The sequence below is a fragment of the Haemorhous mexicanus genome, chromosome 2 (genome assembly GCF_027477595.1).
Source record: "Haemorhous mexicanus isolate bHaeMex1 chromosome 2, bHaeMex1.pri, whole genome shotgun sequence".
In the NCBI taxonomy this organism is placed as follows: domain Eukaryota; kingdom Metazoa; phylum Chordata; class Aves; order Passeriformes; family Fringillidae; genus Haemorhous; species Haemorhous mexicanus.
Window position 1 is genome coordinate 60,239,883 of NC_082342.1, and position 22,176 is coordinate 60,262,058.

Sequence of the window (22,176 nt, forward strand, 5' to 3'; positions counted from 1 at the left end):
CTGAAAGTAAAAATACAAACAACTAAACACGTGGCCATCTTACATAACATTCACAGAACACGGAGGAGGCACCAAGCGAAGAGCAGACAATTCAACCATTCAAACACAAACCAAAACAAAACAAAACCAAGAGTGCACCCTTACAACGAAAAAAAAAAAACAAGTAAATGGAAGTATTGAAATTCTTATTCATTTTAACAGCTAAAATTTCAATATCTTATTTACATGAGACACTGCACAGCCATGAATATCAGTCTTGTAGTAGTATAAAATGCCACTCTCTAGGAAGTATCCTTTCTTATCTTAAAACTCCACCACGATTCACACAGAATCAGTGAACTGGTTTTACCAATTAACTAAGAAGAACTGCAAGCTACAAAACACACCTTGGATTCAGTACAAGTCTGCAGACTATAACATTCCTAACACCAGTCTTCTGACATGCTTAGGCCAGTGTAATAGAAGGAATCTCCATTTCACAAAAAATTCCCTGCTACAGAATACAAAACCCAAACCCTACCTCTAGCCAGACACAAAAATAAGTCAGGTACTAGAAAAAGCAGACATTTCCATGTTTAGGGGTCCAAAAAGTACTTTCAAGAAGACATTTTAAACACCCACTAGCATTAGAGTTTTGTTTAGGAAATGCTTTCAAAAAAAGCAGGAGTTTGAAACTCTTTCACATGAGCCATCTCCTATCAGTGCCATTACCACTCAAAAAATGTACTCCAGTCCTAGTACTATTTAATCCATGTGCACCAGAGATAATACTACTTTTTATGGACTATTTTTATGACTGCTTAGTTTACACAATTGGAATCAAATAACAAAAGATTTGGAAATGTATCACAAACTTTCCAACCTAAAGAAAAGAATTCAAACTAAAGGTAGACTAACAATAAATTAAAACAAACAAACAAAAAAGCTTGAGAAATAAATAAAAAATCTAAAACAACATTGCAAAGAACATTACATTTCTAAACCTCACCCTCATCATTTTATTCCCCTTATTTAAATAAAAAATATTCATAATTTAAACTTTTGGGCACAGCAGATAAACAGTTATGAAGTTATTTTTTAACATTATGATCTTCTACAAAATATTTTTAAGACACTTTTTTAAATTTAACAATTTCTTAAGAAGCAAAACTGAAAATCTGCAATAATAAATAATTTCTTATGTGCTTCAAAGAAAATGCCTGTACTCACCAGCACTGCCACTTTCTGATTTTTCTTCTGATTGGTTTTCTGGGAAAAAAAATAAACAGAAAAGTAATCACAATGTTTCTGTGTTGATTATTTGAAATTACATCCAACAACTGTGTTGCAAAGTAAGGAATGATAAATTATTAAAACGTCAAAATCACTGGATTTGATTAATGTTTATAAATATACCTTCTGAGGAATAATTTGCTACCAGGAGCAACAAAAAATCTTTTAGTGCCCCAAATCCCTCACAACTTGAATAAGAGAACTCTATTGCACCTGTGACTGAGCTCTGTGAGAACAAAGTTACACATTTACTCAAAATCAGGAGCAATGCACAAGCAATGTACATTATTCATTTATCTCACTGGTTAGCTTAGACAAACATTTTTGTATGTTACAAAAATAAGCAGGGTTCTGCAAAAGAATCTTCTTAATTGGCATTAGGTAATTTTTTGACCTTGATCAACCTATTCTCTACCCTTTTTACAGGCCATGGAAAAATTTATTTCTTTAATCTTTTTCCTCTCTGATTATTTGTCCTACAATGATACGATAGTCCATTGGTTTTTTTTTTGTCAAGTATTTGTACTCGTCGAGTACAATACATATAATCAGAAACATCTCCGGTTCCACGTAGCAGAGAATCATATGTATGAAATAGACACAATGTTGCAAAGTGACTTGCTAAAAAATTATCACTCTGCTGAATGGCAGAGTCAGATTCAGAAGCAGCTTTCTGCAAGAAATTCCAGTCCCAAATTTCAAGAAATGGCTGCCAGTAGATGTATTGTGGTAATCTGAGTTACAACCCCTACCAAGTCCTGTAAGATTAAACTCCTCCATTAATTTGTCAGTATTATATTTGACTGTTCCTCCTATATTTCTCCTTTTTATGCATCCTCTGATGCAGAGAACAAAAAGAACATTTTCATTTCCCTGAAACACAGTTAGAAATGGTAAAGCATACTTGTCCTTTGCTTTCAACTCAGGCAAGTTACAGCTGTCATTACAGGCTATTTACTTACAGGTAAGAGCGAATTACTGCTCTAACTCAGAGAGTAATTTTTGAGTTCAGTTAGGTTAATAATTTCTGCCATTTACAGGCTGGGTATTAAAAGAAATGAAAACATGAAATATTTTAGAAAACCTTCTTCTTGCCACTGAATCTTGCTGGCTTTGAAGGCTTCTGTCCCTCTTTTCTCATTGAGATGGCTTGAGAGCCTGAGGACTAAATGCAAACATAAAAACCCGTATCTTACAGCTCCTTCTTTCTTTACACCAGGTGGCTGTCATTAGTCTCTGCTTTCTCTATGAGAAACAATCATTATATGGCCCCTTCCCAGCCATGAGTATTCACAAAGTGAGAAAAGATCTCTGTCAACTTTCAGACGTACATCCAGGATAGCCTGTTTGCAGAAACCAAGTATTTTCTCGTTGATGTAATTTTTTTGTGCATATTTGGCACATTTACAGCATGACTTAAAATAAACACCCAATCAATACCTAACTCAAATGTAGCTTAATGAAGGAAACATTCAGTACACACACGAGAAGCAGAGAGGATGAAATGAAGAACATATAAACATACAAAGATACAAACACCTGTCTGAAGTGAGAAGCAAGATGGAACTGGACTTAAAGCTGCTCAATTTCAACTCAGTTTCAATGGAAGACCAGAGCTACCTCACTGAAACTACTGCCAAAGACATCACACTTGAACATTGCTAAGAGCATCTCTGATTCAAATGGCAATAAATGTACTTCATGTCCACAGGGAAAGTGTGTGTCTTTGCATCTGCCCTCAACAGCAGAGACAAAAAAAACAGACAAAATTCAAGTCATGTAAAAAAGTGTCATTTTTCTTCCTCATCATTAGACAACTCAGTTTTGTTATGATTAGGTCACAAGTTCTGCTTTAAAAATCTTCTCAGCATTAATACAATGAAGAAGGTAAAGGAAGTTGTAGTATGTCTACTGAATATATTCCATTAATGCAGACTACAGCTGTTCAGCCTCCTCTACAACATGCAGGAGTTGACAAATGTCAACAGATTTGGGTTGGTTAGTTGGGATTTTTTGTTGTTAGTGGGTTTTTTGCTGTCATTGTGGTAGTGGGTGGTAGTAGGGTGTTTGTATTTTTCATATACATCAGTGAGACGGGAAACAAAAGGTATTTTAAATCAATGAAGTTTGCAAAAAGACTATTCCCATCACACAGAGCCCATTCTAACAGACCGTATATTTTGTGTGTTATATCCTCAATTGTTTAAATTTGTACAGGAATTAACAGTCTAAAATTTTAATAACAGAAATGAAAATAAAATTAGCTTATCCCTGCCAGCCAGCTGAACCTGCTTTACAGTACTTTTTTAACCCTCCAACAAGCATAAGTAATTAAATAAACATAATTTCCATTTCTTTGCGATGGAGAAGCGGTATGATGTAAGCAACTGCAATTGTTTTCTAAATGGACTGTAAATCTCAATAATACACACAAAATTTTGAGCCATCAAAATGATGTCTGTAATTAAACTACCTTGAGCCTCAAATTGTCCTTTTCTGATCAAGGGTTTCATCTTTATAATTCTTGAAAATATTTGGAAATTTGCATAAATGCCATAGATTTGAAAGGCTGCTGTTGCTTCTATTACTTTTGATCGTAAGGCTGCTGATAGGTTTTCTGCTTCTGCTAATAGTTCAGAAAAGACTGAAGTACAAAACAGAACACAGAAGCATTAGGTTAGATCCCAAAATCTTCTGGAGACTGGACTATGTGGTTAAGTGACAGCCTGAACAGAAACAATTGGAAAGTACAGTTAATGTAGACAGGTACACGTCAAAACTCCTCATCAGGCTTCACTAAGATGGCAGAACAGCGAGGGTGTTTATTTCCTAAATAACAGTTTGATGAGGAATTTCAGAATTCAGACACTTCTCTAATAGAATTGGAAACAGTATTACATGGCATCAAGATTCTGAGCACACTGTATTTTACTGAGAATAATTAAGTGTAATTAAAGAAGTAACTGCTTTAATGAAAGGTTTTTATTAGGGTTTGTTCCTATCACATTTCTTTAATGGCTGAACAGAGCTGATATTTAAAAATATATATATACAAAATACAGAATAAAAACCTCTGAATATTCATTTTCACTGGAATACAATTGCACATTGTATGTTATAAGGTAGGTGTGACTAACGTACAAACTCAGAAAAGGTCCTTTCATATATGAGAAGCTGTGTAAAGGAAAAAACTCCAACAATTCAAAACAATGGGAGAATTTTCAAGGAATGAGGGAATAAAGGAGCTGTTCTTGGGTATATAGGCAGAGTTATGTATATTATTGAACAAGAACACAAAAAATAATTGAGTGTCACCAATTGAATTTCTGAAAGAGTGAAGGCTCAGGAAACTGAAGAAAAACAAAGTATTAAAAACCAGCAATGTTCTGTGAAGCATGAAACAGTGAGACAACCCATGCATGAATGCTACTCAGAAGCAAAGCTCTGATATGTGTTCTGTCAATGGAATTCTCTGAACACTTTTTACTTTCAGTAAGATGGAAAGAGCATGAAAGAATTTAAAGGTGCAAAAATAGACATTACGGCTATCCCACTTATGAAGGGGGAGTTGTGAAGATATATTCAAAATTTAAATAAAATGAATCATCTCATCCAACTTTACAGAAATATCTTACACTTTATCTGTGTCTACAGTGTAAAATCTTCTCCTCCACCCATCAGTCCTTTACAGTCTGGGATGCAATTGCCTGCCAAGGTCTGTGTTTTCACAAGTCATATTAGTAGCACATTTTTCCAAAAACCAGTTCAATAAGAAACTTTTATCATTATCTCTAACAAAGCTGCAATTTTATTTCTATTAAGATCCAGCAACCCTAAACTATGTGCAGAAAAATTAAGCAATGGGCAATTAAAGCAGTAAGGAAAGCAATGTATAATCATAATCAGAAAAGTTTGCAGTTAAATGTTTAACAAAAGTGTATTCCCATTCCTTCAATGAGGAAAGAAACTGTTAAATTACAGTATTATCTAATGCTAGGGTGTCTGCCAGCGGGAAGCTCAGAAAACAATTTTAACCAAATATACCCTATGTATCAGATCCATGAATTGCCCCTAGATAATTTCTAGCTATATGCACATATGAAGACTTCATTTTGTTCAATAAGACACATTAGAATATATGCAAAATCTTCTGCTTCTCACCCGCCAAAAACCACAGCTATGATAGCTGATGACAAAGATGAGATAAAACGACTGGAAGCACAAATAGCATTGTAGCATAGCAACTGTTGATGTACATATGGTGATGTTTATGGAACAGAATGTAGTTCATATTTAATGCAGAAATAACACCAAAACCAGCCTAGACAGCAAGACCTAGACAGCAAGAGACAATGTGCTTTGGATCCCTCTGCAGACATGACAGAAGCCATGCTTCCCACCAGCTTTGCTACACTCATACTCAGGAGCGCCACCACTGAGGCCAGGAGGCCTCAGTGATCTGCCCAGTAAGAAGACAATGCAATGTCCACACGTGCAACAGCCTTGCAAATGAATTAGGGAGATACTTCGCAACTACCACCTTCAGAGTACTCAGTATTATTCACTGGGGCTATTTCAAATCACAGAAAAAGGAAAAGAAAAGAAAATAAATGGGAGAATTCCCAGAGCTAATCCATGCAGAAGACGCAGCATGTGTGAAAGCCAGCACAGACCAGATTTTTAACAGTAGCTGGGATAGAAGCCACTTTGCCAAGCTTCCTCTTAGCTCAGATACACACTGCAGAAGAGCAAGAAACTGCAATCCATTGGACACAATAAATTGCACCTTAGAAGAGCCTACTGCTGTCCATAAAGAAACACAGGACCACCAGAAATGCAGACATTCACAATGAAAGAACAAAAATATTTATTCCAACACTACAAGTAGGAGAAGCATAGTTCAGTTAAGACAAAGCAAAACAAAACCCACAGAAAATCCATTCAGAAGACTAGAAATTACATCATGCAGAAAATATTAAATTACTTGTCAAATTTGATCTTTTTTGCTTGCTCTAAATGACCTGATGAGTCAATGTGAAGTGCTGAATTATCCAGAATGTATAAACTGCCTACAGCATCTTCCAAGATCACAGCATATTTCAGAAAAGCCATCAAAAAGACAGTCACTCCAACATAAGGATCCCAGGGTTAAAGGACTACACAGGGAACAGATCTTAGGACATTCAATGTGCTGAAAAAAAAGGGGTGGAGGGGGGGAACAAACCACAAACCCACAAAGAAAAAAACCCCCACCCTGTGCAAAACAAACCCAACTGCTTTACGCCATTTGCTCTGGTTGATTTAAGTCAGTCCTCAGTAAGGGTACTGACTGAGAGCAATAGTGCATGAAGCACTTTTTATCCATATTTCATTTGCCTAATTCCTCAACTGCACCCATCTAGATGACATCTGCAGTTTCATACCAGCTTAATCTTTGGCCCAGGGTTGAAACTGATATATTGCTTGTGTTACGTGGCACAGATTAAAAAAAAAAAAAAAAAAAAAAGGGCAACATGCTTTCCAGAAAAAAATATGCAAATTATAATATGAAGACTCACATGGTCTGTGAACCTAGGAGCAAATTAATTTCAATTTCCCATAATTGCCTTACTGTAGATCGACTGATGTGCAAAGATATGTAAGTTCTCACTGAGTGTTTTTTCATGGTCAATATAGTGGGTTTTTCCATGGGGATTTTCTGGCATCCAATACAGTAGCAGCCTTTCCTTCAGTTGGGACATCTGTACAGTCCACCCTTCAGACACCTGTTTCCCCACTAGCCATAATTCACTTTGAAATTTGCTGAAAATGGACATGGAGTTCAAAACATGCCTACACATTTAAGTATATAAGAGCAACCTCAGAAACACGGTGCCTGTAAGGAATCTGACTGGAATTTGGAATATTTATGTCATGTTCATTTTTCAAAGCAAAAAAATTCAAGCAAGAAAAGCACAATAAAGTATATTTTTGACTGTACTGTCACTCCACCAACTTAAACGCAACAGCAAAAGATTTTAGCTATTTTGCATTTAAATCAGTTTCAGTAAAACTCACTGACTGCATGTTATGCTTGCTAACCTCAAACAAAAACAATTTTGAAAGGGTCTATGCTTATTCAGTGCTTCATCCCAATCATTTCTCATCGGTCCTCAAATAACTGTTTCTAGTTGCTGGAAAATGCAAAATGTTTAATTGATTAAATAAAAAAAATGGACAGAGGAAAAAAATCAGCATTCTTATAAAATTCTATTCACAGCAGAGACCAATTCAAGGAGAAAAGAACAAACACTAGTTCATACAAAAAATACATGGGAACACAAGGCCATGTTTTTTCAGTCAAAACCCTAAAGGAGAATGTACACAATGTACTGCACTCTGTATTGGATTCCACGTTCCCCCTGCTCTCTCCAGCAGACTCAGAGCTGAAATGTACATGATAACCCTGGAGAACTTAAATCAGCTGCTCAATCACACAAGTAAACAGACAGACACAAAAAAATTACAACAGTGTTATCTACACAGAAAACACCAAAATCTGACTTAGGAATCTTCTGTCTTTTACAGCACTTATTGAAATTATTGAAAGCAGACATACTGGTAAAGTCATAACAACTTTAATTCTAACTTACCTACTGAAGTTTCTGTGAACACTGTTAAGGTCTGTCCTCCCACACTTTGAAGAAGAAATGGATGTTCCCTTGGTGCACTGACTGAAGCAGGCTTTCCTCCAATATCATTGATGCTTGCAAGCTCTTCATTCAAAGTAAATGACACCTAACAGTCACAATTGCCACAGTGTTACCAAACAGACTCAATTGCACTGTTTCCCAAGTTATGGGGAAACAAAAAGAGAGAAAACACAAGTAATATAGCATATTTCTATTTCAAAAATAAAGGGTAATATAAGAGTCCTTCCACACCGATCTCTTGTTGAAATACGGAATTCAAAGCTTTCATGTACTTAATAAAATTTCCACAGCTTTCAAAAAGTTGCAAATTACCTCCTCCTGAAGTCAGAGAAAACTTGATTTTAGTTGTTAAAATATATGGCATAATAGGTTTTCAGCCACTGCTCAGTATGAGTGCTGAAAAGTGTTTTGCACAGCCAGATGAGTTCCAGAAAAAGTGCTGAAGTACCACAACAAGTGTTACTAGCCTGGGACTCCTGAATTGCATACAGCCCAGAAGAGGTTTAAACACAGCTCCTTTGCCATGTTCACATTGTACACTCAATAGAGAAGCTAAAGAAGCTTGAAGAGGGATACTTCACACCAGCACTGCATGCTTTTCCTGTGCATCCTCCTTAGCCTTTTGTACTAATACATCTCAAAGTGTCTGAAAAGAAGGTAAATAAAGTGAGGGAACAGAGAGACCTGATGCAAGTCCCACAGGCATCTATGGGCAGAGCTACTAACAGAATTCTATCCTCCTGATTCTGTGGTACAATGCCTCACTAGAGGTATAACGAAAAATATGTGAACTTAGAAACCAGCATGTTCTAAACAGTTTTTAGAATTCAAAACATAAACTTTAGAAATTACTTACTTCTGTTCTTCCTTGATTTCTGAAAAAGAAAATATTTAATATTTAATAAATATATAAATATAAAAAATTTTAATGTTTTCATAGCCTAATTCCTCAAGTTTAGTTTTCCTGATAAAAAAGCAAATTCAAATTCTAGTTTTATTATGCATCTTTACGCCCGAGCTATTAAATTTTTTGTTATGCTGATGCCCAAGAATAAATGGGAAAAGTCAGCATGTGAGAACAGAAGCAGCAAAATAACACATGTAAATAAAACCAAGTTCATCAATTAGGTTTCCTTAAACCTAGGAAATCAAACCTCCTGTAATGCGACAGAGTGACTCTCCAGTATAATTTTGTACAATTTATATTCCTAATCACTACACAAGCAAACACTGTTCATGTATCACAGAAAAATGCACACTGTTGGCAAGAAAGAGGATTATGTCTTAGAACAGGTGCAACACATTCTTATTTTACAGAGGTAACTTCTAAGAAATGCAACCAGTAAATGTAAAGGCTTACTTGACAATCCTTAGTTTTCCCACTTCACCTCTTCCTGAAGCTTTACTCCATTGTTGTGACAAGTATTTTGGGACCTAAGAGAAGACAACAGATTTCGAGAAAAGCAGATTTTAAAATTCTATACAAACTGTGTAGGAGCAAATACTTTAAATACTTTTACCCTGACCACTTCAGAATAAAGTATGAGCTAAATATAGTAGACAATAGAGAGCCATAGATGGTTTTGGTTGGCAGGAGCCTTAATAGACATCTAGTCCAAATCCCCTGCAATGAGCAAGGACATCTGCAACTAGATTGGTTTGCTCAGAGCTCCACTAAACCTGACCTTGAATGCTTTTGGGGATGCAACATCCACAACTTGTCTGGGCAACCTGTGCCAGTGCCTCATTATAAAATATCACCCTCACATAAAACATTTCTTCCTTACACCTAGTCTAAATCCACCCTCCTTTCACTTAAAACCACTAATCCTTGTCCAGCTGTATAGGCCCTGCTAAAAAGTCTGTTCCCATCTTTCTCAGCTGCCCCCTTGAGGCACTGGAAGGCACCTATAAGGTCTCCCGGGAGCCTTTCTCTCTTTGAGGTTGAGCAGACCCAGCTCTCTCCATCCGTCTTCACAGAAGAGGTGCTCCAGCTCTCTGATCATCTTTGTGGTCACCTTTGCACCTGCTACAGCATGTCCACGTCCTTCTTATGCTGGGGGCCCCAGAGCAGGACACAGCAGTCCAGGGGCATCTCCCCAGAGCAGAGCAGAGGGACAGAATCCCCTCCCTTGACACAGTGCCCAGCCTGCTTTTGGCTTTCTGGACAGAACTGGCTTTCTGGGCTGCAAGTGCACATTGCCAGGTCATGTCCAGCCTCTCCTCTACCAGCATCCCCTCAGAGCTGCTCTCAGTCCTTTCTTTCCTCCCTATGCACTGATACTGGGGGTTACCCCAACTCAAGTGCAGGACTTTGTGCTTTGCCTTGTTGAATTTTATGAAGCTCATGCAAGCCCACTTCTCGAGCTGTTATATACAGAAACATGCACACACACATGCATATGTACACATATGTGTATATATATTCAGTAAGAGGGAGCAAAGAGAATAATGTAGCACAAAAATAACACCAATGTAGAGTCTCAAATGAGAGAAAAATCTTAGTAACTTCAATTTCAAATACTACTATCCAATCATAAAAAGCAGAAAAAGATCAGCATCAAATTCTTAAACTAAGGAGTCTCAATATTTTATTGGGTAAAACTATACTTTTAAATATTCATTAGAAATTATCATCTCTCTGGGGGAAAAAAAAAATCAACCAATCAATCACAGTGATGAGAAGTTAGGCAATGTCTGCTGTGAAGGGAAGGATTAGAGTCAGGGAACCTCAGACATGTTGAGCAGTAGACCACAGCCTACTGTCACTCCTCCAACAGCAGAACCACGTTAGGCAAATCTTCCTCCCATCACTAATTGCCAGCTCTTCACTGCATTGGACAAAGTCTTTGTGCAGCTGGTCAGTATATGGAAAGAGCAGACTGATCTAGCTAGGAGGAGCGGGTGACTTCTATGTTTAAGTTGTGCTGATTTTGTATTTAGCAGGTGGAAGAACCAAAGCAGCTCCCCAACACATTTTCCAGAACAGCTGCACAAAGTTGCGACTAGTCCAGGGACAGAAACAAGACCTGCATAAACTGAGAATTAAAAGCTACTGCAGTGTTCTTACCTCACCTACACACCAATTCCTTCAGTTGCAAAGGGTGCGGTATCTGCAGCATCAGGTGACCTGGGCTGAAAATGTACAATAAAGGCCTCTGGCAAGCAGCACACTCCTCAGAACTTTACAGCCATGCTCTTTACTGGCACAGCAAAGTTTGTCCTGGCTCACACAGTCCACAGCTACTGAAAACATCTGTGCCAACGTGGAAAAACAGTGTGAAGCACAGCCAGTAATGAAGAGAAATACACTACGCTATGCCTGGGGCATTTTCTGTTTCAAGCAGCAAAGAAGCACTTTGAAACCTAAATTTTGTATTGCACAGAGTAAAACTAAACCAAGCTGAGGAGAAAAAGAACCTGTTCCAATACCTTACTGACAAAGAACAACCTAAAGCTAACTTCCTAAAGCTCAGATTAAATTAACACTAACTTTGCATTTATCAGTTCTTCAAGAACTCCAGACCTTGGAACTGGTGCTTAGTTAGCACTTAGCTTTAGACTCACAGCACCCCATAAAGTACATGTGGAATAACTACAAAATCCAGATGCCTCCAACTGCTCAGACAAACTAAATGGTAGTCCAGGTTCCCATAAAGTTCAGACAACTTTGGCCAAAGATACCACAAAAGCACAACAGAAAGCCATGAATCGGCACAATCTATTGATATACATATTTCCAGTTTTCAAAGTGGTAACTTTCTACAACAGATTCCATGCCAGATCAGATACTGTTTTCTTTCTAAAGTCAAGATAAATGCTATGACATGCTCCAGCTACCCAACAGAAGTATTATTACATGCTTGCACCTAATCTCTATTTATACTGCCAGATAATAAGGTAGATGCACATTCAGTATGAGTGGACAAGGAGTGAAGGGCTCTTATGGTGCTAAAATCATTGCCTTGCTATATAATACATTCAGACTAGGAATTAAGTCAGATTAAGAGGTTGCAGATCAATCATACTGCATAGGAAAGTCTCAAAGAGTGCATTTAATCATCTTTCAGCTGGCCTACCTGCAGTCAAAGGCCATGCAGAGAAAGACAAAGGGTTATGAAGGGCTGTGATCAAAGGATTACTTCCAGATATCCATAGGTACTTCAGATAAAACCAGGTGCTACTCACAAACCCACACGCGAATGACGTAAACAATCAGGAAAGACTAAATAAAGTCTTAAATTCCACAGACATCTTATTTTGCACCTTTCTTTTAACTTTAACATAATAATTTTGGTAAAGAGTCAGGTTTCAAAATCTTAACAATCCTTGAAAAAACACCCAGAAAACAAGAGCAACCTGTTTTTACAGGGCAGAATTTTTACAGATCCCACAGGAGGATTTTGAAAACTGCATATGCACAGAAAGAGCAACCTGTGGACAGAGTGCCTGCCCAGCTGAAAGGCAACTGAACACAGCCTTTCAGGCCAAGTGGTCTTTATTCTGGGATTTTGTAGGTAAGAACACTCTTCTCTCCAAAAAAGAAAAAAATGACAGTTTAATCACTAGAACAAATCTGACGTACTAAGGAGCATCACTTCAAGCCCTCTTCCCACGGCTGTTCTCCTCTTGCTACTCACATCACAGCACTGCCCAGGCTGCAGTACACGAGGCACACTACAGACAGTGTAGGACACGAGGGCCCCCACTCATCTTTCAGCCTGGGCACAGCTTCCTACCCCCCGTTAGAAGGGAACACACAAGCAGCCCCACTCTGTAACAAACTACTTCCACTTTTCTGCAAAAAACTAAATTAGCTCTTTCTCTATATAGCAATACATACGCAGTGCATACAACAGAAACTAAGGCTGATATCAGAGTCTATATTCTTTCAAAATACAAAAAAAAATTTATATAAAGATATCCTCTTTCTAGCTATAGAACAATGCAGCAGATTAAATTTAAAAATCTGACCAACACACTCAGGGAACAAGAAAATTAACATTCTAATGGCTAACACTAAATGGGCTTCACTTTACCACGAGTACATAACCAAATACTTGTACTATTTCTCTACCTTAGCTTTCACTGAAAACACAGAAATAAAAATCTAGTGGCTTTCTGGATTTGTACTAAAGCAATTCACTCTCTTTATGGTACCTCCTTTTACTGCTCTTGCTTCTAAAATACTCATCACTACATTTTTTTATTGCCTGTTAAGTAGTCTCTCTGGAATACTTCCTGTGCTAGCACAATGCATGCTAAAAGGAAATCAAATAAGCCAGGGCTTTTATTCCATCAGAGCTGAATGCTCTCTCCCTCAAAGGAAGGATAAATTCATCCTTGTTGTCCTAGCTAGTGAAGATAAAAAGTACAGGTACTATGCACTGGCTTGCCACTGAGTTGGAAGTCCTACTAACAGATGTAGTTGTTTCCAAGCTCAAGTCCAAAGGAAATCAAAGGATAAAATCCTGACTACCCCATGTTATGGTCTATCACTGTTAGCATCTTTTCAATATTTTTTACTATCATTACAATACAAGAAGACAGACATAAATTCAGAACACATGAAGGACAACATCCTCATTTACTTGGAAGAGTAATACTCCAGCTTTCCTTTCAGTCCTGTTTTCTCATTAAATAGTAGCACCAACTGTAAGCACAAATGTGCCTGAAAATTCCTTGCTTCAGGAAACATCAAACTGTATCAGACTAAAGGACAAGCAAGTTCAGTGTCCTGTCTCCAAATGCAGCCAATAGCAGTTACTCCAGGAGGAACATACAAAGAAAATTTATTTCCCCAGTGTGCTCTTCTAATTTCTAGTGTGTTTTAGCAGACATGGGGTTTGGCAACATGTTACTTTTTAATCTCTCAATTCAATTTTCTTGCCTGAGTTTGACTGCATTTGAACTTCTGTGAAGTTTTGAAATTCAGAACTTCTAACTGCAAGAAGTTCCAAAATTTAACTACACATTGTGCAAAACAGTACCTCCTTGGCTCACGCTGAGCCCCGCCAATTAACTAATCTGACACACCTCTAATTCTAGTGTTTGAACTGATTCTTTCCTGTTCACCTTTGCCTATTCACTTCTTCCTTATCAACCCGTGACATTACTCATTGCTTCAGATCTCTACAAGTTTTCCAAATTAATTCTCTTGCCAGCCTAAAAGGTAACAAGGCATTTAGGAGTTCCCTCCACAGCCATCATTCCTTGTTGCTAAGAGCAGACCTGGTGCTCTCCTCTGTACTGTTCCCAGGTGCACTGTACACTTCCCACAGCAGGGAGGATGAGACCATGCTTACACAGAGCATTCCGGAGAGAGTTAACATGACGGTACAGTAATATTTTCTCCTTTGTTTTCTGTGTCTTTTGTAATCATGTTGTCCAATGTTGACTCTGCTCATTTAACATGTTCTTATAGAGTTATCTCATTGTACAGAAAAAAAACCACTCCTCCTGAATGACAACAACCAGCAGAAACCCAACGGCTGCATGCATATAATTAGGATCGTTTTTCTCTATGCACACCAGATTAGATCTTTCAACTCTTAAATTCATCTGCCATTTTATCATCCTGTCACTCAGCATGTCATGATCTAGTTCTGCAGCTTTCTGCTGCCAGCATTCATTGACAGTGCCCAGGAAAAGCTACTACAATTAGAGCATTTGCACAGTGCTTGTTGTGGCTTTGTGACACCACACACTCAGGCATCAGTACAGAGGAGGAAGCCAGATGCAGCAACCTGCCCAACCTTGCTTTCTGCACCGCAAAGCAAGTCTGAAATCCCCAATCATTTTTAAGGGCCACAGCAAGAAGTTTTGGTAGCTGATGTATGATAGTGTTACACCCCCTCACCGCCCAGGACTAGTATCTGGGTACCACCCTGTGCCCACACAGTCTTTGAAGTTGATGGTCTGAACCTATTCCTAAAGGAGGAATGGGAGGAAGGAACTGCTTCTCCCAAGAGAGAATAAACACAGGTCTAGAAAAGGGGGAGCATGCCCAGAGGGGACTCGAAGCAGACAGGGCACACGCTCCCCCATCAGCTTCAAGTTCCTCTTTCAGAAACAATGCCTGGTATTGGCAGCAAAATGTCTTGACAGCAAAGACACTGACTCCAGGGAACAGAGCAGTGCCAGCCTGTTAGTGGTGGCACCAGACGGAGTGTGGCCCTGCACCAAACAGGTTTGATTTGACACCCTCAGCACCTTTTCACAGCCCCTCCAGTAGAGCTGTATTTCACTAGCACCTAGAGGAGGTGTAATGGCAAGACACTGGCGTTTACTTTCCTTGTTGAATGTGGACAGTTTTTTTATCAGGACGTGAATCTGGGCACACTCTAAACTTTTTCCAACTCTCAAAGTTTAGGGGAAACAAAAGTTACAGGGCCATGTTTGTTGCTCGTCACAAACCACTGGCATGGAGAAGGAAAATATGTTTTACTGCGACGGTGGAGAAACACTGGCACAGGCTGCCCAGAGAAGCTGAAGATGCCCCATCCCTGGAAATGTTCAAACGCCAGGCCGGATAAGGCCTTGAGCAACCTAGTCTACTGGGAGATGTCCCTGCCCACGGCAAGTGGGGTTGGACTGAATGATCTTTAAGGTTCATTCCAAGCCCTCAACATTCTGATTCTGTGATAGCGCCCCGGCAGCCCAACTTTCCCTGCGGTGTCTCCTTTACTCAGGAGGCGTCTGGGCCCAACCCCGCGCTGTCCCCGAGGAGGGGAAACAAGCACAGTGGCTGTCCCGGGCCACAGGGCGAGCCCGACGCGGGCAACCCCGGCCGCACGGCGCCCACCCCGGGCACGGCGGGGCGGGGACGAACGGAGGCACCCGGCTGCCACAGGCCGCGCTGGGCCGGGCCCAGGGCCGCGGCGGCGGCTCCTCACCTTCACCAGCCACATGCCCGTGTTCTGCTTAGCGCCAGTGAGGTCCAGCTCGCCCTTGTCGCTCATGGCGGGGCAGCGGCCGGGCCGGGCCGGGCGACGGACGAGACGAGAGGAAGGGAGGGCGGCAGCGGAGCGCACCCGGCACACGGCGGCCCGTGAGGGACAAACCTCCTCCGCTCGCACTGCACGGCGGGGCGGGCCCTCGCTGCGTCAGGGCCGCGGGTTCGGATCCCCGCCCTGGCGGGGCCCTGGGTTGGGGCGGGAGTCCGTGGTGGCCGCAGGAAGTTCCAGTGTCACAGGATATCCTGGGTTCGAAGTCACCCGTAAGGATCATCGCATCCAGCTCGCGGCCCCGCACAGGACATGCCCAAGTGTCACACCATGTGCCTGAGAGCATTGTCCAAATGCTTCTTGAGCTCTGTCAGGCTTAGTGTTGTGCCCACTCCCGTGGGGAGCTGTTCCATTGCCCAACCACCCTCTGGGTGAAAAACCTTTTCCTAATATCCAACCCAAACCTCCCCTGACACAATTTCAGGCCGTTCCCTCCAGAATGGTCATGAGAGAAAAGACATCAGTGTCTGCCCCTCCTTTTCCCCTCAGGAGGAAGCTGTAACTGCAATGGGGGCTCCCCTCCGTCTCCTCCAGGCTGAACAGACCAAGGAAGCTCAGCCACTCTTCATACAGCTTCCCTTCAAGACCCTTCACCATCATTGCCCTCCTTAGCTCAATGTCTTTCTTACGCTGTGGCACCCAAGACTACACAGGATTCGAGGTGAGGCAGCACCAGAGCAAAACAGGAATTTATTCCCTCCTGGTACCAGAAGAGTTATCCAAGCATGCTGAAGAAAGACAGCAGCATGTAAATGATCTAGGGGAACTGGAGGAGAAGCCTGGAGAGAGGAGGCATTACCATGAGAGTGCCCTTCTCTTTGGGAGGGAAATGGTGGCTAGAGGAGCAGCTCCTGTGAAAGGGATCAGAGCATCATGGTGTGCCCAAAGGCCACGAAAGTGAGGAAAACACAGCTGGTGAATTACTTCCTGGGAATAAAAAGTAAAGATTTAAGCTTAGCTTCCCAGAAAGGGAACTCACATGGAAGAGTTGGAACAGGCTGTCCGAAGATAGGAGGGCATCTCAGATACTGAAAATGTCCTGTGTCAGGAGAGAGAAAGCACCTGCCCATCCTACTTTGAGATGGGGGTGTTTGGCCTAGAGAAACCTAAAGTCCTTATTTTACAGCTGTCTCTATCCCTGGGGAAGTTTTCCCCCTTTGCAGTTTACCTTTGTCATCTACCTTCTATCCATTGTGGGCACAAGAAAGGCTTGGACACACTAGAGACACTGGCAGAGGTTGCCCAGAGAAGTTGTGGATGCCCCATTCCTGGCAGTGTTCAAGGCCAGGTTTACCAGGGCTCTGAGCAACCTGGTCTAATGGAAGGTGTCCCTCTCCACTGCAGGGAGTTTGAACTAGGTGATCTTTAAGGTCCTTTCCAATCCAAACCACTCTATGATTCTATGACATGGAGTGTATTTTATTATCTACCTCTCTTCTTTACTTTATCCCCTTATTGAGATGTAGCCCTTTGATTTGCCTCCTGTCATACTAAATAACTTCCGTTTGTTCAATTCTGTCTCATAGGTCTATTTTCTAGACCTCTGGCTATGTCCACTGCTCTCTGAATTCCCCTCAGTACAAGTTTACATCCTCTTTGAAGCCTGGTTGCTCAACACTGAAGGTTATACTCCATCTGAGTCTGTACCAGAAGCAAGTAGTGGGTTTTTTTCTGGTACAATATGCAAGAAATTGCTCATCTGGCTCACAAAAAATGATCTCAGTATTATATCTCAGATATGAGAGTCTGCCTTTCTAATTATAGGCAATCATCTAGGTAACCAAGGCGGACATTTTTTATGTATCTGAAGCAATAATGGCTAACACTGAACTATTATATTGACTAGGGTTAGTTACATTTAAAATTAATTACATTTTAAAATTGCTTTTGTTTTTCCATTGGAACTGTGTTTGCAGAACTCAGCTAGGAGGGTGGATAGGTCATATGTCTTATATTGTTAGTTGACTTCCACTGAAAATTCAGTTTTCTTTGAAACAACCTTACATAGACCTACTAGAGGCTCCTCAGATGCTAGTAAAAATGGAAGTGGGTGCATCTCAACAGCAGGAAGACCAGCCCCATTTTCTGGAACTGTGTCACCCCCAAATCATGTAGGTCTAAGACCCTTTGGTTTTGTTCACCTGGAAAAAGCTTGTATCTACACAGACAAACACCATTGCTTTACAGTCTGCTTTGGATCCTGCTCATAAGATTATAGAACAGTTTGGGTTGAAAGGGACCTTAAAGACCATCTAGTTCCAAAGCCCTGCCCTGGGCAAGGACACTTTCCACTAGACTACGTTGCTCAGGGTTCCATCCAACCTGGCCTTCTAGGCATAAGGCATCCACAATTTCTCTGGATGATTTATTCCAATGTTTCACTCATTTGGAAACATTTCTTTCCGTTGTCCAATCTAAACCTACCCTCTTTAAAACCATTGCACCTTGTCTTTTCAGTACAGGCCCTGAATAAAAAGTGTCTCTCTTTCTCCCTTTGATGTACTGAAAGGCCACAAAAAGATCTCCCTGGGGCTTCTGTTTCTCCACGCTGAACAGACCCAAATCTCTCTGCCTGTCTTCATAGGAGAGGTGCTCAAGCCCTCTGATCATTTTAGTTTCTTTCTTGTGGACCTAATCTGACAGGTTGGTGTCTGCCTTCTGCTGGGAACCCCAGGGCTGGATGCAGTACTCTGGGAGGGATCTCAAACATTCCCGTGGGATAAACACTGAATTAACAACAAAGTTGTCCCTCTGCCACTGCTCCCAGCTCAGTCTGTGTACTCAGATCACATGTACCACTACATTTTAAAAGAAAAAAGCAGTGGAATGGATGTCTCTAACAGGGGTGACATTTGCAGCAAAGCATCATCATGGGGGTTCAGATGGGCCTGTGCTCCACCGGATGGACAGAGAGGAGCTCCATTTGAAAGAGCCCAGTAGCAGGTGACAGGAGCAGGGGTGACCACCCCAGTTCTCCTTAGAGAGGGAATCCATGAGGAGTCATCACTCATGTTCCAAGTGTAAACAACAATAGCAAAAATCTCTGACAATTGGGGTGGCTAAAAGCCTTACAATTGGGGTGGCTCAGCTGGCAACCCAGAGAGGAATGCAGCCAGGCAGAGATCTCTCCTGGCTTCCTCCAGGCAGCCTTTCCATAGCTGTTTCCATGGAAACTGAATTTAAAGGGACAACAAGCAGGAAAAAGAGAGCATTTTCATTAATTCCTCATTTAAAATCTCAACCTTGTCTTTGCCAGGGACACATTTAGTGTCATGGAGGAGGGTCCAGGGGCCAGCTGCTGAGCTGTAGAGCTGTGTTAGTCACCCATTTTCTTCTTGCTTGCATGGAAGCAGATGTGTCTGAGAAGAGAGATGCCCAAATTCAGACTTGCAAGGCCTTTCATTCTTTATTTTCCCCTTGTCCAGTTAGGTAAGATGAAGAGTTGGCAGTGTCATCAGCAGCCACACAGAATTTCTCTTCTTCCGTTTTAGGAATGGGCTAATTGATGCAGCCTGGTGGTGCTTGGTGAAAACCAGTGCAGCAGAAGATGCTGCCCTGTTGAAGATGATGCTGCCCTGTTGAAGCTGATGGGAGTTTTCCATTTAGGAGCCCATATACTTTCCTCAAAGCCCAGCAAGAGCTAGGGAAGATGTGCTCCTGGGAGCTGGTGGTCCCACAAGATATCAGTGATGGACACCATCAGAGACGTTTCCATGTGCTGGAGGAGCCAAGTACTGCCCACATCTGGATGCTCCCTGAGTTCAGCAGTGTACACCAGAGCTGTGCTGGGCCTCCGTGGGGTCGAAATATTTGGGTCTGGAGCCAGAGCTGAGATCTGCTGCAAGGCACAGAGGGAATCTCCTGCAGAAGCTGATTTTGATTTGGGAGTATTGAGACAGGAAACTATTCCACCAACAGCTGATGCTCTAACTTCACTCATTCCTGCCTGCTAATCTCCTCATCAACAAATACAACGAGGCGAGCAGGGAACTCATGCTGGAAGAGGAAAACTACTGGAAGGAGATTGTTACAACGTTGCTTGTCCTACTCTGTAACAAGTACCACACTGCATAGGCAGAGCTCTGCCCGCCAGCAAGGATCTCTCCTGTATTCTGAATACCTGAATTTTCAGTCAGCAAAGACCTTGTGGACTTACGAGGATGCAAGAAAAGCTCAAATCTCAAAACTACCATTATTGCTTGAACTGCTTGAGTAAGAGGAGGGCAAACTTTTGCCACCTTCAACTATAATGCATCATTCTCTTGTTTGCGGCGCAGTTGGTCTGTGTAAGTTGGTCTGGAAAAAAGAGAAGAAATAATCTGCAAAGACGAAAAGAGCATCTGGGCAGATCATGGTTATTTATTTTTGAATAAGAGAAAAGAAATTCTGTGTAACTTACTCCAAAACAGGGCATGGCCCATCGAGCTGCATATCTATTTCCTTTGGCAGCAAAGAATTCTCAGTGTGTCTTTTTAAGACAAAAATATATGTTGGAGCTTTTGTGTTTTCAAACTGCTTTTGAGCAACATGTTAATATCAGACTTGTTTACTCCAAGCTATTCTGTGGCAGAGAGTTGAAAAACATCAAGCACAGGGCTGAGCTCCTATTTCAGTACTATCCTAGGCAGTATGAAATCTTCAACATGGCACTTCTGCTGCAAAACACAACACAAAAAGGCAGTTCTAAACAGAGGGCAGCCTTCATTCACTTATTTATAATTTTTAATTCTTTCTATATATTTACAGCCACACATTTTTATCTATGCTATGTGTTGGAGAACACTTAGTTTTCACGGTAATGGCACTGCACATCTTCTTGCAGTTCCAATCCATACCGTGTCTTCCATCATATTGGCAGTGTGCAGTAAATTTGACTGTAGGCAGCTTGGACTTTTGCTTGTTAGGATTTTCACCATATCAAGGAAGGAGTCGGTGTGGGGGGAGAGAAAATTGAAAGATGCAACTGCAAATTATTTTTTTTTTTCAAAAGAAGGAAACACTTATCAGAGGATTTCAGGTACTTGGTTTAAACCTAATTTAAAATATTTTTTTAAATGACCTTAAAGTTGGCATTATCTCTTTAACTCAAGGTACTTTTTGTGTCTCACAGGCATAAAAAATGTATTATCTAGCCTTTTTCACCAGTTTCTCTCATGAAGGAGCTTTAAGCATACAACATTTGCAACTTAGTAATAGTACAAAGATAATGTGAGGTTTCAGCAACTTGTTGCCTTTCTAAAGTGCCTTTTCATTGTAGGTGTATTGAAAATGTTACAGAGAACTGAGTTTAACCTGTTCTCCTGCACTCCTTGATATTTTTTCTGATCTTCTTCTCTGGCAATGTACTACCTCAGCACAAAAGGTCAGCAGCATCTACAGTCACTCATCTCCTGGACTTTCCACTAATGAGTTGGTGAAGAGCAAGGAATTTTCTCTTCAGCTACCAAAAAAATTGTTTTCAATGGATTTATTTCCCTTGTGTTATAATTTAACAAACTTGATTCTATGCCACTGACATTTGCCTTATTTTGTAGGTATAGGCAATGCACAGTCACCAAGGTATGTTATTGATGCATAAATTATCTTCTAATGAACTACTGTTTTGCAGAGGGAGCTTCCCAGTGAGACTAGGAGAAGGCTGTGTGACTAAACTGAGCAAAAACAACATTATTGACCAGAAGAACAAATCTACAATGCTCCTAAAGAAAAACAGGGCTCTTCTGTTGGAAAGCCTGACAGCCTGAAAGCATAGGCAGGTGTATATAATTTTGAGATTGTGGGTACATATAAATGCAACAAAGGCATCTAGTTTGTGGGTGCCACTGCTTCAGAAGTGATCACTCTGGGACTCTTCAATGCCACATGTGTCAGTGCTGTGATTAAAGGAAATGAACCACATGCATGTGCATCTAACCTCATGTCCCACCCTTGCACCTAGTTGCAGTTCAGCCACAGCAGCACCTCACAACAAATTCTCGCTGAGATAATTAACTGGGGACATCAGAGGTGTCTGCTTCATTACTGCTGTGTGCCACCTGCGGGTTCCCTCCAAAGTTTTTCCACCTAATGGCCTTTGCTGATAACTCACTTTTTTCCCTATGTGCTGCTTGTTGGCACTTCTCTAAAACAGCACTAATGATCCAATAGATATGATTATGCAAAAGTAGTTTGTCTCCTTTCAGCGTAAGCTAACAATGCTATTACAG

General features: G+C 40.8%; 1 protein-coding gene across 1 annotated transcript in view; it reads right to left on the reverse strand.

Annotated features, from left to right (window-relative positions):
• GTF2F2 (general transcription factor IIF subunit 2) overlaps positions 1-16,024 on the reverse strand; it is a 79,469-nt gene extending 63,445 nt beyond the window's left edge. Inside the window, exons 1-5 of the mRNA XM_059839053.1 lie at positions 15,860-16,024; positions 9,325-9,398; positions 8,821-8,839; positions 7,905-8,049; positions 1,210-1,248 (exon numbers count right to left, since the gene is read on the reverse strand). Of these exons, the coding sequence (XP_059695036.1) occupies positions 1,210-1,248; positions 7,905-8,049; positions 8,821-8,839; positions 9,325-9,398; positions 15,860-15,925 (343 nt within the window). The 5' untranslated portion in view covers positions 15,926-16,024. The remainder of the gene's footprint in view (positions 1-1,209; positions 1,249-7,904; positions 8,050-8,820; positions 8,840-9,324; positions 9,399-15,859) is intronic.
• Between the last annotated feature and the right edge of the window lie 6,152 nt (positions 16,025-22,176).